The sequence below is a fragment of the Saccoglossus kowalevskii genome, chromosome 10 (genome assembly GCF_978046115.1).
Source record: "Saccoglossus kowalevskii chromosome 10, keSacKowa6.1, whole genome shotgun sequence".
Taxonomy (NCBI): Eukaryota; Metazoa; Hemichordata; class Enteropneusta; family Harrimaniidae; genus Saccoglossus; species Saccoglossus kowalevskii.
The window spans coordinates 29,654,176-29,669,214 of record NC_140650.1 but is presented as its reverse complement, the minus strand read 5'-3'; the positions used below and the strand labels follow the sequence as shown (position 1 = coordinate 29,669,214).

Below are 15,039 nucleotides of genomic sequence, written 5' to 3'. Positions count from 1 at the left end.
TAGTAGCTACAATATTTCTTATTTGTAGTTTGTGCTTCCAATATCTTCAGCGCATGGGAGTTCTTTATTAGCTTTATTATATTATAGCTATTTGAGTGTTTGATAACTACATCTGTAATCAGCAAAGGTCTTTATTTATGTAGATGTCGATGCTATGTATTTGTCGCAAGCTTATGTTCGTAAATGATAACAAATGCATGCGTATTTCAAATCGGGTTGTGTTATGCACGTTAATTATTTAGATAGACAAGACAATAAAACGAAACTGTGAAGTCTCATAATTGTATATGAAAAATAGAATAATAACTTTCATTCATGTTTCACTTTATACCAAATACAATATAACTGATGATGGTACAACCAAAACAAGGTGTATATTATGTATGCTAAATTTATACGACTTCGACCTGGCTGTCAAAAATCAGGCACACCCAACTAAAATCACTCAACCTAACCCATATATCTTGTCTGCCAAGTTTGGTGCTTTACTCCGACGTTAGTTGTGTCACTGGACTAAATCTGGATTAACGTAATTATGACTTGAAATATTGGTTTGCATATTTGACTGAAATTATTGTCACTCATAGCATACATCTAAATAGACTAATATAACATATTTGGAAGACAGCGGATAAAATTAATACCTCAAAATTCAACGTTGTTGATTTTGTCGCTGGGGTTCCGAACTCATGGGAAACAAGTTCGTATACCCGCGCGGAGTAAGGTCGAGGCGCCCCTTCAACCCGCAAAAAAAATGAAAAATCAATTGACAAACCCAACCCACCGGTGTGTGTATGCCCTGGGATTGTACTCGAAACGAACACCTACCACCGGCCAAATGACGGAAATGTTTTTTTATTGACTGTCTAAGGTATGTGAATTTCTTATAATTTATTTTGTTACAACCAGTGTAAAAAAGATTCGTACTGGTAACTGCCTGTGAAAACCCCAATGTTGCAATATTACTATTAAATTCCGCAGACGGCTGAGGCTGGTACTGAAGCTGGTACGTGTAATTTACAACTTTATAGTCACAACAATGTTTCAATGTTGTACAGAAATTTTTATACGCAAATTTGAAACTTATTCGATGTATATTTCCGGTGCTTATCTCTAACGTTAAATGCGAAGCTACTAAGATTGTGCCTGATTGGCTACCCACCCTAACATTCAGACCAATCAGAGAGCAGCTTATTTGTTGACAGGTTTGTTTGACGTATCAACTTAAATTTAACTTTAAGGAAAAAGGACGATAATCATAAACACTGAACCGTGTATCTCCATCGAATGATAATACGATTATTGAATAGTCTTTCGAAAATAACAGCAGAATCGGCGAGTAACTAACTGGTATTCAGTAGATCAAACTCATTGCCAAGCAAATCGCTGTACAATTCTGTTTTGATTGTATATTCAATAATTGCCTTTTGTAATGCCATATCGATATGCTGTTATGGTTGTATGTTATATGTAGTATAGTCAATTGATACAGATGATGAGCATAATACCATATTTGATTTTATTTATCTCATAGAATTATTTGTTACGGTCTGACTGGTAGTTGTATTGAGTAAATGGTGATAAAGTGCTAGCACTACTAGTACAGTAGCTACATCAGAGGAATACGAAACAGTCGTATTATTTAACATTAACATGGCTTCTCAACTAAGTCCATTTATAATCAAAGTTCCTGCAAAGCGGAAAAGGGTTTTGGTTAACTATAATAAATGTATTCTCTGCCAAACTCTAACCAAGGAGAAACTCAGTGAAGCACGTGAGGCTGGGAAATGTACTTTGTTCAGAACATCTGAAGAAGAAATGATGATGTTCTCGAGCGTCTCAGAGGAGTGGAAGAAACAATTGCAAGTTCATCAGAGATATGTTGCTCTTCTGAGTCAACCAGTGATCAACCGGAGAATACAGTGTTGTACCATAGAAGCTGTTATGCAAGCTACACGAGTAAAACTAATGTTGTCCACTGCAAAGCAGGAATGTCACATCAGGACACATCTCCAATTGAACCTCTTAGTACGCGCAAAACAAGAAAGATAGCTGCAACAGAATCCTATAAAGATGTATGTATTATTTGCCTCAAGAAGTCATACAAACAAGATAAAAGATTATACAAAGTTGCAACAAAGTACAGAGAATTCAACCTAAGACAAGCTGCAAATGCAAGGGGCAATGAGGATATGTTATTTCGCATTGGACCAGAAGATGGTCCTGATCTTGTTGCCCAATGTAATGTATTCACACAAGTCCAACCAGTGAGGCAGAAATAGCTTTTATTCATTCATACGATGTTTCATACAGGCCGCCATTACAAGAATGTCGTCATACCAGAGAATAACTTACACTTAACTTAACTTACACGTGTTAGGGGTCATCTCCAATGACCTACAAGTAAGGGGCGTCTCACAAATATATATAACATGAGTACAAGTATACATTACACTTCCCCCTTTTTAAGCTGAGAACTTGTACAATAGAATCTCAAAGTTTAAATTCAAATGTTCTTTGCCTACTTTAACAAAATAACAATAAACATTAAATCCTATCATCAGAGGGGAGAGGTTATTCGCACAAATCACCCTCAAATGGATCCTCAGCATCCATTTTCCCTACTCTACAGTTTTGGTTTCACAATAGTCATCCACATCATGGATATGGGTATATTCTTTGAACTTTGAAAACATCAAAAATACATAACAGTAAAAACTCACAAATCTAAACAAACTGGTGGTTTTCTTATGCGTGTAAAAACCCTCAACATTGGTTTGGGTGTAGCAGGTACAGGTAACAACGGTTTACTAGGAGAAGCAAGTGATTCGATCGGAATCTGTTTACTTACTAAATTTCCCCCTGAACTAGATGGTAAAACTGCTGGAACATGCATCTCTCTGTCATCATCATGTGTAGAAAGGGAACTATACATGTCGCAACATGTACTAAACCCTACTTTAGATAATCTAACATGATCAGTGTGGCGTCTCACCTCACGACCATCTTCTAATCTAACTATATAAGAAGAAGCATTCTTCTCTACTACTCTACCATTTAACCAACATGGACCTGGCCTAAAGTTGTAGACAAACACAGTCATTCCAACTTCAAACTCTCTGGACTTTGTATGTGTGTCATGCCCAGATTTTTGCTTTGCTTGAGCACGAAGTACAGTTGATATAGTAAAACCAAATGTGTCCTTAATTTTCGTCCCATAAGTAGCTCTGCAGGCGTTTTACCTGTCGTAGAGTGTGGCGTCACTCTATATTTGAACAGAAATCTTGACAACTTTGTTTCCACACTCCCACTACAAGGCTTTTTCATTCCTTCCTTGAACGTCTGAACCAATCATTCTGCCAGGCCATTTGATCCAGAATGATATGGTGGAGACGTTAAATACCATAATACCATAATAATGGATAATACCATTTGCATTCGTCAATGCTTGAAATTCATTGCTTGTGAATTGGGAACCGTTGTCTGATACCAGTGTAGTTGCGATACCAGTAATCGCTGCGATGAGAACAGTTCTCTCAGTTTATTTATTGTAGCTTCTGATGTTGTACTAACCATTGGAATTACCTTCATCCACTTGGAATAAGTGTCAGTCACAATGAGAAACATTCGGTTCAGGAAAGGGCCTGCGAAGTCAATGTGAACACGATCGCAAGGTCCTTTAGGATATTCCCATGGATGCATGGGCGTTGTGGGTGGTAGTTTAGCATTGATCTGGCATGCATTACAACTCTGCACAGTAGCTTCAATATTCTTGTCCAGATATGGCCACCAAACATAATTTCGTGAAAAGGCCTTCATTCGGACAATTCCAGGATGAGACTCGTGTAGTAATCTCAGAATGCGTAATTGGCCCTGTGCTGGCACAATCACTCTACTTCCCCAAAGAATGACGTCGTCTTGCACACTCAATTTTGTTTTGCGGACAAAATATGGTTTTAATTCTGATTCATCCACCCTTATACTCGCTGGCCAACCATGATGAATAAATCTTCGAACATGTGATAGGACTGGATCGCGGTCTGTCCATTTCTTAATATCACTTGCAGTCACTGGTGAAACATCTAAGAACTCCATTAATAATAAAGTATCTGTTGGCATAGGAATTTCTGGTGGACTTTCAGGTAACGGTAACCTACTTAGTGCAATTGCATTACCCATCAGTTTTCCGGGTCTATACACGAATGTGTAGTCATATGCAGACAATGTTAAACTCCATCGTTGTATTCGTGGTGAGGTCATTAAATAATGACTGTAAGGGTTTATGGTCACTAAATATTTTAAAGTGCCTACCAAAGAGATAATTATGAAATTTCTTAACCCCAAATACAACTGCAAGTCCCTTCTTTTCGAGCTGTGAATAGTTTTTTTCTGCTGGTGCCAATGTACGCGAAACGAATGCGATCGGTTTTTCTGAGCCTTGACTTGTGATGTGAGAGAGTACGGCTCCAATACCATAAGGAGATGCATCACATGCAAGTAACAAATCCTTACTTGGATCATAATGATCCAACAACCTTGAAGTATTTAACAACTCTTTGGATTTCCTGAAAGCATCATCCTGTTTTTTACCCCAGAACCATTTTGTGTTCTTGTTTAGTAACAGGTGTAGTGGGGCTAACACGGTAGACAGATTACCCACAAAACGACCATAGAAATTGAGAAAACCCAAATATGACTGTAATTCTGTGACATTACGTGGAATGGGTGCTTCCATTATGGCACGGATATTACTTTCAACAGGATGTAACCCTTCAGCATCAATTTTGTATCCTAGGTATTCTACTTCTTTTGCATTGAAAATACATTTTCCTTTTTTTGCTCGAATCCCCGCTTCGGATAACTTGCACAGAACTGTCTCTAAATTCTGCGAATGTTCAGATTCTGACTCCCCAGTAATCAGAATATCATCAATGTATACACAGACATGTGGTATACCTTGCAATAGACTGTCCATACATTTCTGCCATATCGACTGTGATGAAGAAACACCAAATGGGAGGCGGTTATACTGGAAGAGACCACGAAGTGTATTTATTGTGGTATATTTCTTGGAATCTTCATCCAGAGGAAGTTGTAGATATGCATTGCTTAAGTCAAGCTTGGTAAAGGTTTTTCCTCCACTCAATGTAGCATATAAATCTTCAATTCTTGGAATTGGATATGTGTTGACCTTTGACACCTGGTTTATCGTTACTTTGTAATCCCCACAAATACGGACATTTCCATTACCCTTCAGAACAGGGACAATAGGTGTGGCCCAGTCAGAGAACTCAACTGGCTCTATGATTCCATCACGGAGAAGTCGATCCAATTCTAGGTTAACTTTTGCTTTCATCGCATATGGTACTTGGCGAGGCTTGAAGAATTTTGATTGGGCATTTGGGTCTACATGAATTTTCCCGGACATTTTCCTAACAGTGCCTAACCCTTCTTGAAAGACTTCAGCATACTTGTCCACCAGTGTTTCATGAAACTGTGAAATCTTAATATGACAAATATCAGCCCATTTTAGTTTGAATACCTTCAACCAATTTCGGCCTAATAAATTTGCACCACATCCTTCAACTACTAGGATTGGAACAGTAGCACTTTAACTATTATACCTAGCATGAACATTCATTGCACCCAATACTCTCACCAATATATGTACTAAGCACAGAGGTAAATTTACTAAGAGCTGGTATTTTACCTAAAACATTAACATATGTTTCTACGCTCATCAGAGACACAGATGCCCCAGTATCAATTTGCATGGTTACAGGCTTATCATTTATCTGGAAATCGACCTCTAGAGAGCGCACTTTCTCTTGATCTGTCCCCACAACATTGAAAAGTGTATAACTAGTGTCAAGAGTTTCTGAACTAATGTCACTTTGTACTAAGTTTGTTGCATGTTGACCATCCTTTCGTTTCCATGCTTGTTTACCATGTTGTTTACTTCTGCATGCTTTGGCAATGTGTCCTTTCTTGTGACAATGATGACATTCAGAATCTTTGAAACGACACATTTCCTGTGAATGATATTTCCCCAGACAACGGTAACATGGTTTGGTATTACCTTGGTTGTTGCCACTGTGGTTTCCATGACTAACAGAACCTCTCTGTTTATTCTGGTTAGTTTTCTTGGGTTTGACCTCTTGAACTGTGTGAACTTTCTCTTCCCTCCCTTGTAGAGTGGCTGCTTTCAATACTTGCATTTTTTGTTGCAATTTCAATACCTTGCGCAAGTTCCATGGCTTTCTTGAAATCAAGTACTGATTCGGACAGTAGCCTTCTCTGTATGCGATCATCCTGGATGCCACATACCAGCCTATCCCGTAGCATCTCTTGCAAAGTAGCCCCATAATCACAGTGCTCAGCGATATGTCTGAGATCTGCTACAAACTCGGCAACAGACTGACCCGGTTTTCGGTTTTCGGTTTTCCGGTTTTCGGGTGGTAATATACTTGCATTAATTCACAAGTTCTGTACACGTCTTGTCGGAAGTTTTGTTGGACGACACCAAGCTACGCATTAAACTATACATTTTTGCCCCACAGACACTCAGTAAAACAGCTCGACGCATTGTCGTATCAGTAATTTCTTTTGCGATGAAGTATTGCGTCACGCGTTCCGTATACTGTGACCATTCTTCGTCTGCCACATTGAACTCTTCAGTTTTCCCAAAAGATGCCATTTTCATTCAATATTGATAAACGAAATGAATCTTGGGGTACTTGCCAGTTTACCTCGTCACCAATATGTAATGTATTCACACAAGTCCAACCAGTGAGGCAGAAATAGCTTTTATTCATTCACACGATGTTTCATACAGGCCGCCATTACAAAAATGTCGTCATACCAGAGAATAACTTACATCACGTGTTAGGGGTCATCTCCAATGACCTACAAGTAAGGGGCGTCTCACAAATATATATAACATGAGTACAAGTATACATTACACCCAAGATGTAGTGTATCACAGCAAATGTATGTCAACTTATATCAATAAAACAAATCTAGCATCACAAACAAGCGTTGATGAGGAGCATGATGGCCAGGATGTGTTATATGATGAGGCATTCAAAAAGTTGACCAAAGAAATAGAAGTTGATCTTCTCAAACATGGTAAAGCTTTTCCACTTTCCATGTTATTATAGATGTATAAAGCGAATTTGCCAGAAAGTGTAACAAAGGAGAGTTATCGGTCAGAAAAGCTGGAAAAGAGACTGGTGAAATATTATGGAAATAAAATTACTATTCAAAATAAATATGGTCAGGGAAAGTCTAATTTGATATTTAGCAGTTCAGTTTCTCTTTGTGATGCCATCAGAGTTATTTCCGAATTAAAGCAGAGATTAAAAGACAAACAGCGAACATATAGATGAGACAAATGCATATAATATTCTCCATAAAGCTGTCAGAGTTATTCATCAAGTCCTTAGCAGCATAACACATTCAAATGAATATCCAGCTTCAAATGAAGTGGGCTTACATGCATCAGAAGAATTTGTCCCAAAACCTTCAGCAGTAGCCATGAAGTGGCTAATTGATAAACGTGCATTTGATGCTGGAGATCCGGAATATGAATCATCAGATGATGTGAGGAGGAAGTACCTATCTTTATCCGAATGTGTAATATTCAACAGTCAAAAAGTGATAACTCCTTTACATTTTGGACTTGCTGTCCAACTGCATCACGAATATGGAAATAGGGCTATCATAGATACTCTGAATTCTTATGGTTTGTGTATTTCCTATGATGAGCTCTGCACATTTATGACATCTGCTGCAGAGAAACAAATTGATAATAATAGTGGTGTTTACATTCCTCCGGACATCATACCTACAACACAAGGTGGTGCATTAATACATGAAGAAGATGATAATGTTGACATAAATGCTGAAACGATTGATGGAAAAAACACTTTCCGCCCTATGGCAAGGGTTATCTTCCAGCAACAGAATGTCAACTCTACCAGCAACATTCCAAGAGTAAAGCGTGGTGATAACAGATACTTCAAAAAGCCAACACATCATCCTGTACCTCCAAGATTAGAAAAACCTTTGGAAGTGCTGAAATCATGTCTAGTAATGGTAGGTTGATTATTAACACATTATCTGTGTAATTGTAAAATTAATATCATGGATACAGTGTATTGCCGAATTAAAAACCAACCTTTTCTATAATTTCAGAAAAAGAGAACATTGCTGTTCATGATATTTCATGAGTATTTCTGAGGATGATGACACGAGGAGTATTGCCTTTATATTCTGATGCTCCATGACCCAGGAAATCCCATTCTGGACTGGATACAATACACAGCTATCAAAGACCAGTGATACTTACACAGCAGTGGTATACGCACCAATAGTAGACGCCAAGCCAGCAGATATGGCTACAGTGTTTACAACCATGGTCAAATGCAAAGAAATGACTAACCACCTGGGACAAGAAGTAACAGTTCAAACCATGGATCAGCAACTCTTTGCCATAGCTCAACAGGTTAAATGGGCAGAACCTTGTCTTTTCCATCATACAATACTACTGTCCAACTGACTTGGAGAATGTTATATCAAAACATGTGCCTACAAATTTGAAAAGGTATGAAGAATGGGGCTCTACACAATCTCCTACCTTCAAGTTCTGGGTAATGTTTCTTCATGCAGTGTCAACATTGTTGATGAACATACGAGCTGAAAGAGAAGGTGATTGGTCCATGCACCTACAAAGTGTATATGTCATGCTGCCATATTTTCTTTGTTTATGACAGAGTTAACTATTCGAAATGGACAGTGGAATAATTGGACTCACCAGAAGGAAGCCTGCTTTGGTTCATTGGAACCTGACTCGTCACTTGCTAAGTGCTTATGACAACTCCATGAAGGAACGTAGTGGATTAAAAGCAAATGACTCACATGCTCACAAGCAACAATACCCTGCTGCCATGAAACGTGATGAACAGCATATTCAGACATTGATTGTCCACATATCTGACGGTATGACAAGCCCATTAGAGGTAGATAACCATCCCCAGGATGTCCTCATCAATATAGCCACAGGACTGTGTGCAAGTGCTGATGTACAAGCATCCTTACTAAATGCAAATAACAAAGTGCAACATTTATCCAACCATCACTCTCATCCAAGAAAACAATATGTGATGCCATCCCAAGATCTGGCCTTCTCACATTCTTTGATATGACCAAAATGACAAAGACCTCCTGCAAAGGAAAAAAATATATATGTCAAGATGAATTCAGAGTTGATATTCCGTAGATCTTTGATCATAGCAAAGACACGGGAGCTAACCATGGACTTTCTTCTACAATACCCAATAACAGCAATACCAACTTCACTATTCCATGAAGATGGTCAGATGCGCAAAACGAGAAAGGATGATCTGGCTCATAAGCTAGAGGATAATGTGAAGAGTGTAGTTAGCCTGCCACAACTGCCTGCCTGCTTACTGATGGCACTGTCACCAAATGTTTGAATGCCAAAGGCATACAAGATGCATTTCACCTTTTTTTTCAGTCACTAGGATGCTGTTGCATTCTATGCATGCTGATTCAGTTTTCCAAAGAAACAAAGTAATGGGAAATATTGTAGTGCTGGCGTCCGATACAGATGTAATGGTTCTACTGGTACATTATTTCATTCAGATGAAGAGCACCTCTCAGGTTTGGATGCGACTGGACACATTCTGCAAGATTCTCCAAGCTGTTCATTGTTTAAATGGATGTGATTCAGTATCTTCTTTTTTGGGATTGGGGAGAAGAAGGTCATTAAATTGATTGAAGACAAAGGATCTGATTGCTATTCCGATTTAGATCTTATTGGTAAAGACAATAATAATGCAGGTTATGCAGCTGTAGAGAAGTTGGTGATGCATTTGTATGATACAAAATCCCGTCAGAATCAAACAAACCTTAGTAAAATGAGAGCAAGAATGGCCCAAAGGAAAGAAAAGTCACTCAACAAACTACCACCAAGCAAGCCTAGGGTTGAGCAGCATGTTTTATTGGCATCATGGCAAACCAGGGTGTGGGTGTCACCACACATTGCCAAACCAGATGTTGTATCTCCTGTTGGACATGGATGGCAGATGAATAAAGAAACTAGATGCATTTTACCCACATTTTTAATGGGCCCATCTGCAGCAGAGATTATAGATGATCTGCTTTGCTCGTGTTCCAAGACGAGAAGCACATGTGTAGAAGAGTGTACCTGTACACAAAGTGGTCTAGCCTGTACAGAACCGTGTCAATGCAATGCTAGTGATAGATATGGAAATGTGATAGCTGACGATGGTGACTCAGATGATGACATTACAGATGCTTGAGTCAATTGTATATATAATTTCACCATATTGAAGCGAGCATAATGTGTTTGATCTCAATGGTTTTGATGTATAGTTGTCATTATATCTTTCTAGTCTGTGACTTGGGGGAAACACAAGCTGGGGTTAAATATGGGGGAGTGAAATCCAAGGAGACATATCAGAAGATCTTTTATTCATGACAAGCGTAGTATGCTACAGTATATGCTGTTTCACTGTATTGAATGATCGCATGTATAAATAAGTATGAGACATGTCACACTGTTTATGCTAGGCTATAATTTGTGTTATAAACTCATTTGTTACTTTGTTTCACGAAAAACACAGATTTACAAATTAGTTTAATTTTAAAATTCGTGATATAAGTGGTGCAGGCTTCTGAGCTTCTGAATTATTTTCATACAATTGTGATGCGATTGTACTTTACTAACAAAAGCTATACAACCAATTTTTTATTCAACAATCAGTATTGAGTTTTGTTTTCATAACTACATAATGTCCACGCAACTTTTTTCTACCTTTGTAAAATTGCGCTTGTCATTATTGTATGCATATAGGAACCGTTACAGCCTATATCAGCCATATTTAATTTATGCAAATATATGCAAATTGTTATTTATTTGTCACTGTAGTTGTCACTTTATTCACTATAATAGATTATTTCAAAAATCTAATCACATAAATCACATCAAACCAGACGATTTACAGCATTTTACTAGTAGAAAAGAGATTTTTACCAACATCATTTAACTTAAAATGTGAAGTGACATGGGGTTAGTTAACCCGTTTTCTGGAAAACGGTACCATATTTCAAAACCACAACAGAACTTTTCTGAAAGCTGATAAAATTAGCTTTAAAATGATATATGTTGTGTGTGTATGAGGGGTGTATTAAACTCGAAAAATAATGCCTTACTTTGGTATCCACCGCTCGCCTATTTCTAGGGAGTTTGATAACTACCCGTACGAATCGTGTTTGCGCCCGCTGTAATTATAATTTAATTCATATTTTGGCTTTCTTGGTTTAATACCGGAAAATAAAATATAATATAATAACCATGAATTAACGTACATTTTATAACAAATTAAACAAATCGAACACCCTGTCCTTGATTTTATATATAAAAAAACCACCGTCTCAGACAGTATTTCTAGAGGAGCTGTGAAAACACCAATTCATCGCTTTGCCATCTTCACATTAAAAAAACGATAATTAATGAAGCTGGGCAAACATTATACTGAGTTGAAATCTGATCTGGAATGAACAAATATGGACATGCCATACCAAATGCTCTTGTCACCTCAGATGGCCACAGTGTTCCAATGGTTGTCAAACCTAAAGACACGGTGTTGAAGGTTAGTGTAGTGTGTATAAGTGTCATGCAATGATGTTTAAAGTGTTTAGGTTTCTTCGTATTGCCTGCAGCTCTAACCGCAATTTATGTGCGTACAAGCATGTACCAGTATCGATGACGTCATCCAAATTACATATAAACAGGAAACACAGAATTGATGACCCCAGACACAATTGTGATACTATTATTATTTGTTCAGTTTATGAGATTTAAGGTTGTTCACATTTGGTGTAAGAATGGGTGTAATAAAAAAGTCACATTTATCTCTGTGCTCGGTCAGTCACGGTCTGATAAAGAGAATTGTGGTAAAGATGTTATCCGTGATTACACCAAGCTCGGTACCAGTGTCAGCACGCTGCGGACATACCAGTTCTTCACCCAAAGTTCATTAATGACGACTAACTATTGTTTTGAAGTTCAATCAACCTTTCCTTTAGCCTGACATGTAGGCGTGTGTGGCGCCCTCGCCGGCCGAACGGCATCAGACCTCACTGTGTTGGGTTTGGAGCACCGCGGAGAGCACAACTCACGCGAATCGTCAGGCTAGAGTGATACTGTCATTGGCAGAGTGACACTTTGTTTTCAGGTCTATCAAATGACTCATAGTGTATGGCCTACGTGCCACAAACAATCGGTCAATTTATCAATAGGCTCTAGAGAAAATGTATATGATTTAATACTATTCTATTGTTTAAACATCTAAATAAATCAACTGTTACTAATGCTACGGTGATAGCAACTAGTAATAGTCTGAAGGAAACAATAGTTCGCCAAAAAGTATTTTTTATCATGCAAATTATTGTTTCAAATGAACTAATGCTTGTCAGCAATTTTCTCTATCGTCAGAAATATCGATGGCGGCTCAGAAATAGTATTTCTTTTGTTTGTGGTTGTAACTTTCGCAGGATAAATATTTGAATATCCATTGTCTGCACAGTATATTTAATACCTATCACGTAACTCCGCGTAACCATACCAGCACAGCGTACCTTATCCCGAACACATCACACTGAATTGTACATTTTATCAGAATCCAGTTTAACCCAATACACCAAGTACACCAGACATGCACATCTGATCTTCATCATGAGAATACATTTCATCGTTGCGATTTTCGTCGTTTGCCAGATTCCAGGTAAGTTTTTAAAACTATTTCTGTCATCATGAACAAAACCACACTTTGACTAGACCCTTTAACTATTTCTTGGCGGTGCACCAGGAATGGACTACCACAGCATACTAGTATATCGGTAAAAACCAAATTCGCAAAACTTGAAGATACAGTTTGTAAAGATACTGTCGAGGGGAAAATATGTCCACTACCCGACCACCAACAGACAATTTTTATTTTATTTTTGGTTTCGTCGTTTTTTATTTCGCTGGCGCAACAGACTTTCGTATAAAATTGATAGTTACGAACATTCGAGTTCAACAAATCTTAGTGAATTATCTTACACTGCAAATTTAAATACTAGTCTATATACTGTAACGGTTTTATATATAAATAGGGTGCATTTTTTAAATAAGCTCACTATTACTATGTGTAATGGCCAATACATCGTGTTTGTTTTGTTGCGTGAAATGAGAAAGCGTTTGCCGAATGCATCTTTGCCATTTTAATATCAAGTGTATATTCTGTTAATAAGACGATATATAATTATCGAATTACATAATGCATCTAGTATGAAAGCCATTCTATATCTACGTGACTGTCGAACCAAAATGATTTGAAGGAAATGACGCACAGTTGGCACTGTTAAACACGTACGATGATTGGGGAAGGTTTCCTCCTATAGACGATACGTTGACGTATTCACGTTATGAACACGTCATTCTGATTACAATCCAATGTAGATATAAGGCTCCAATTTTTAATTGAGCCCATACCTACATCGGATTTTAATCAGATTGCGACCAAGTACATATACCCCTACCCCGAGTTTTCCGTTCAGTTACTATACATTGCGGAAATACTTATCCATTGATAATAATACCAATCTTTATTGAAATCGTAATCACATGTGCGAAATCGGCAATAAAAAGTAGAACAGAGAAATAACAAAGAAACAACATGCTGTCATAACACAGACAACAATATTAATGAGAATTAATTGTTTGATGTTTTGAAGATCATTCAACCGTTTTACAACCGTGTCCAGACTTTTCAACCGTCTGCGTTTATAGAGTTTATGCGTTTGAAATTCGAAATCGATAGCAATTTAATCAATAATTTTGATAACATTAATGAAAACTCGTCATCGTCTTAAGGTAGCGGGACTATTATTTGCATACTTGTTTTCATCTTCTAATTGTGACTAAATGACTACAAATAGACCCAGGAAAGTATATATTTTTAGAATCGCCAGACTTCAAGCTTTTCACAAGTGTATTTTGCATGCCCGTATCTGCATTCTACGACGCGTTACTCAATCAAAGGTTAAAAATTACTTTTTCTGTAAACAAAATAATTACGCATTTATGCTGACGGTAAGAAGTATTTTTTTCACTTTTCCTAGTTGTTCAATAGTCTGGTAAATTGGATGTGTCTGGTCAGTTTTATTCAAGCAACGCGTTTTAAAAAATAGTGTGCTGAATTTCAATTACTGTTTTAGTCGCATTGCCCCCAACTCAAACCACAACTCGTTGGTAAATAATCGATGAAATAGTTTGTCTGGACACATTCAAGTTCCTCTCATTGTCACCTTAAAGCTGTGAAAATTTGGTGTTAATCTGACGACAATAAGTATACGTTATTTTTTATTAAAGACCTTGTATTTTGAAAAACATAAACTCCTAGAAAACGTCCATGAAGTAACAGCAAAGATTTTCAAGCTTGTTTATCGGCACAATCAATTTGTTTTCCCATCAAGGTCTGTTTTAACATGTGTAGGGACATCCAAATGTGTAAGGCTATTGGAAACCAAAAAAATAAAGGAATTGGATAGCTATATTTGGATAAATTCGGCATATGAAAACACCAAAATCAATGATTTTTTTCAGTGGCTGTGTGACCTTGTGTCTGACACATTCATATGCAAATGACTAATCTGTGAAACAAACAGGGGCGTAATTTTCAACACAAATAATAGTCTCGCTACCTTAACACCTGAAGTGAATGTATCATAGAAAAAACAATCTCGAGCACAACACTGTATTGATTCCGATAAACTAGTAATGTTGTCTAGAATTGCGGATGATGAAATGGTTTTAGTCGCGGTATCGTCACGAGAACTTAATTCCACTAAGTATGGAACCATGGGCGTAACGGTGGTTAAATTATTGTTTTGAAGAAAATCTGAATGTCCGTTCATTTTATGTTTGTGATACTTCGTTTCTGAAAA

At 37.5% G+C, this 15,039-nt stretch overlaps 1 protein-coding gene across 1 annotated transcript in view; it reads left to right on the top strand.

Annotated features, from left to right (window-relative positions):
- The first annotated feature begins 11,603 nt into the window (after positions 1-11,603).
- Positions 11,604-15,039, top strand: part of LOC100373890 (fibrocystin-L-like) — a 44,718-nt gene continuing 41,282 nt past the window's right edge. Inside the window, exons 1-2 of the mRNA XM_085504666.1 lie at positions 11,604-11,699; positions 11,898-12,081. Of these exons, the coding sequence (XP_085360792.1) occupies positions 11,604-11,699; positions 11,898-12,081 (280 nt within the window). The remainder of the gene's footprint in view (positions 11,700-11,897; positions 12,082-15,039) is intronic.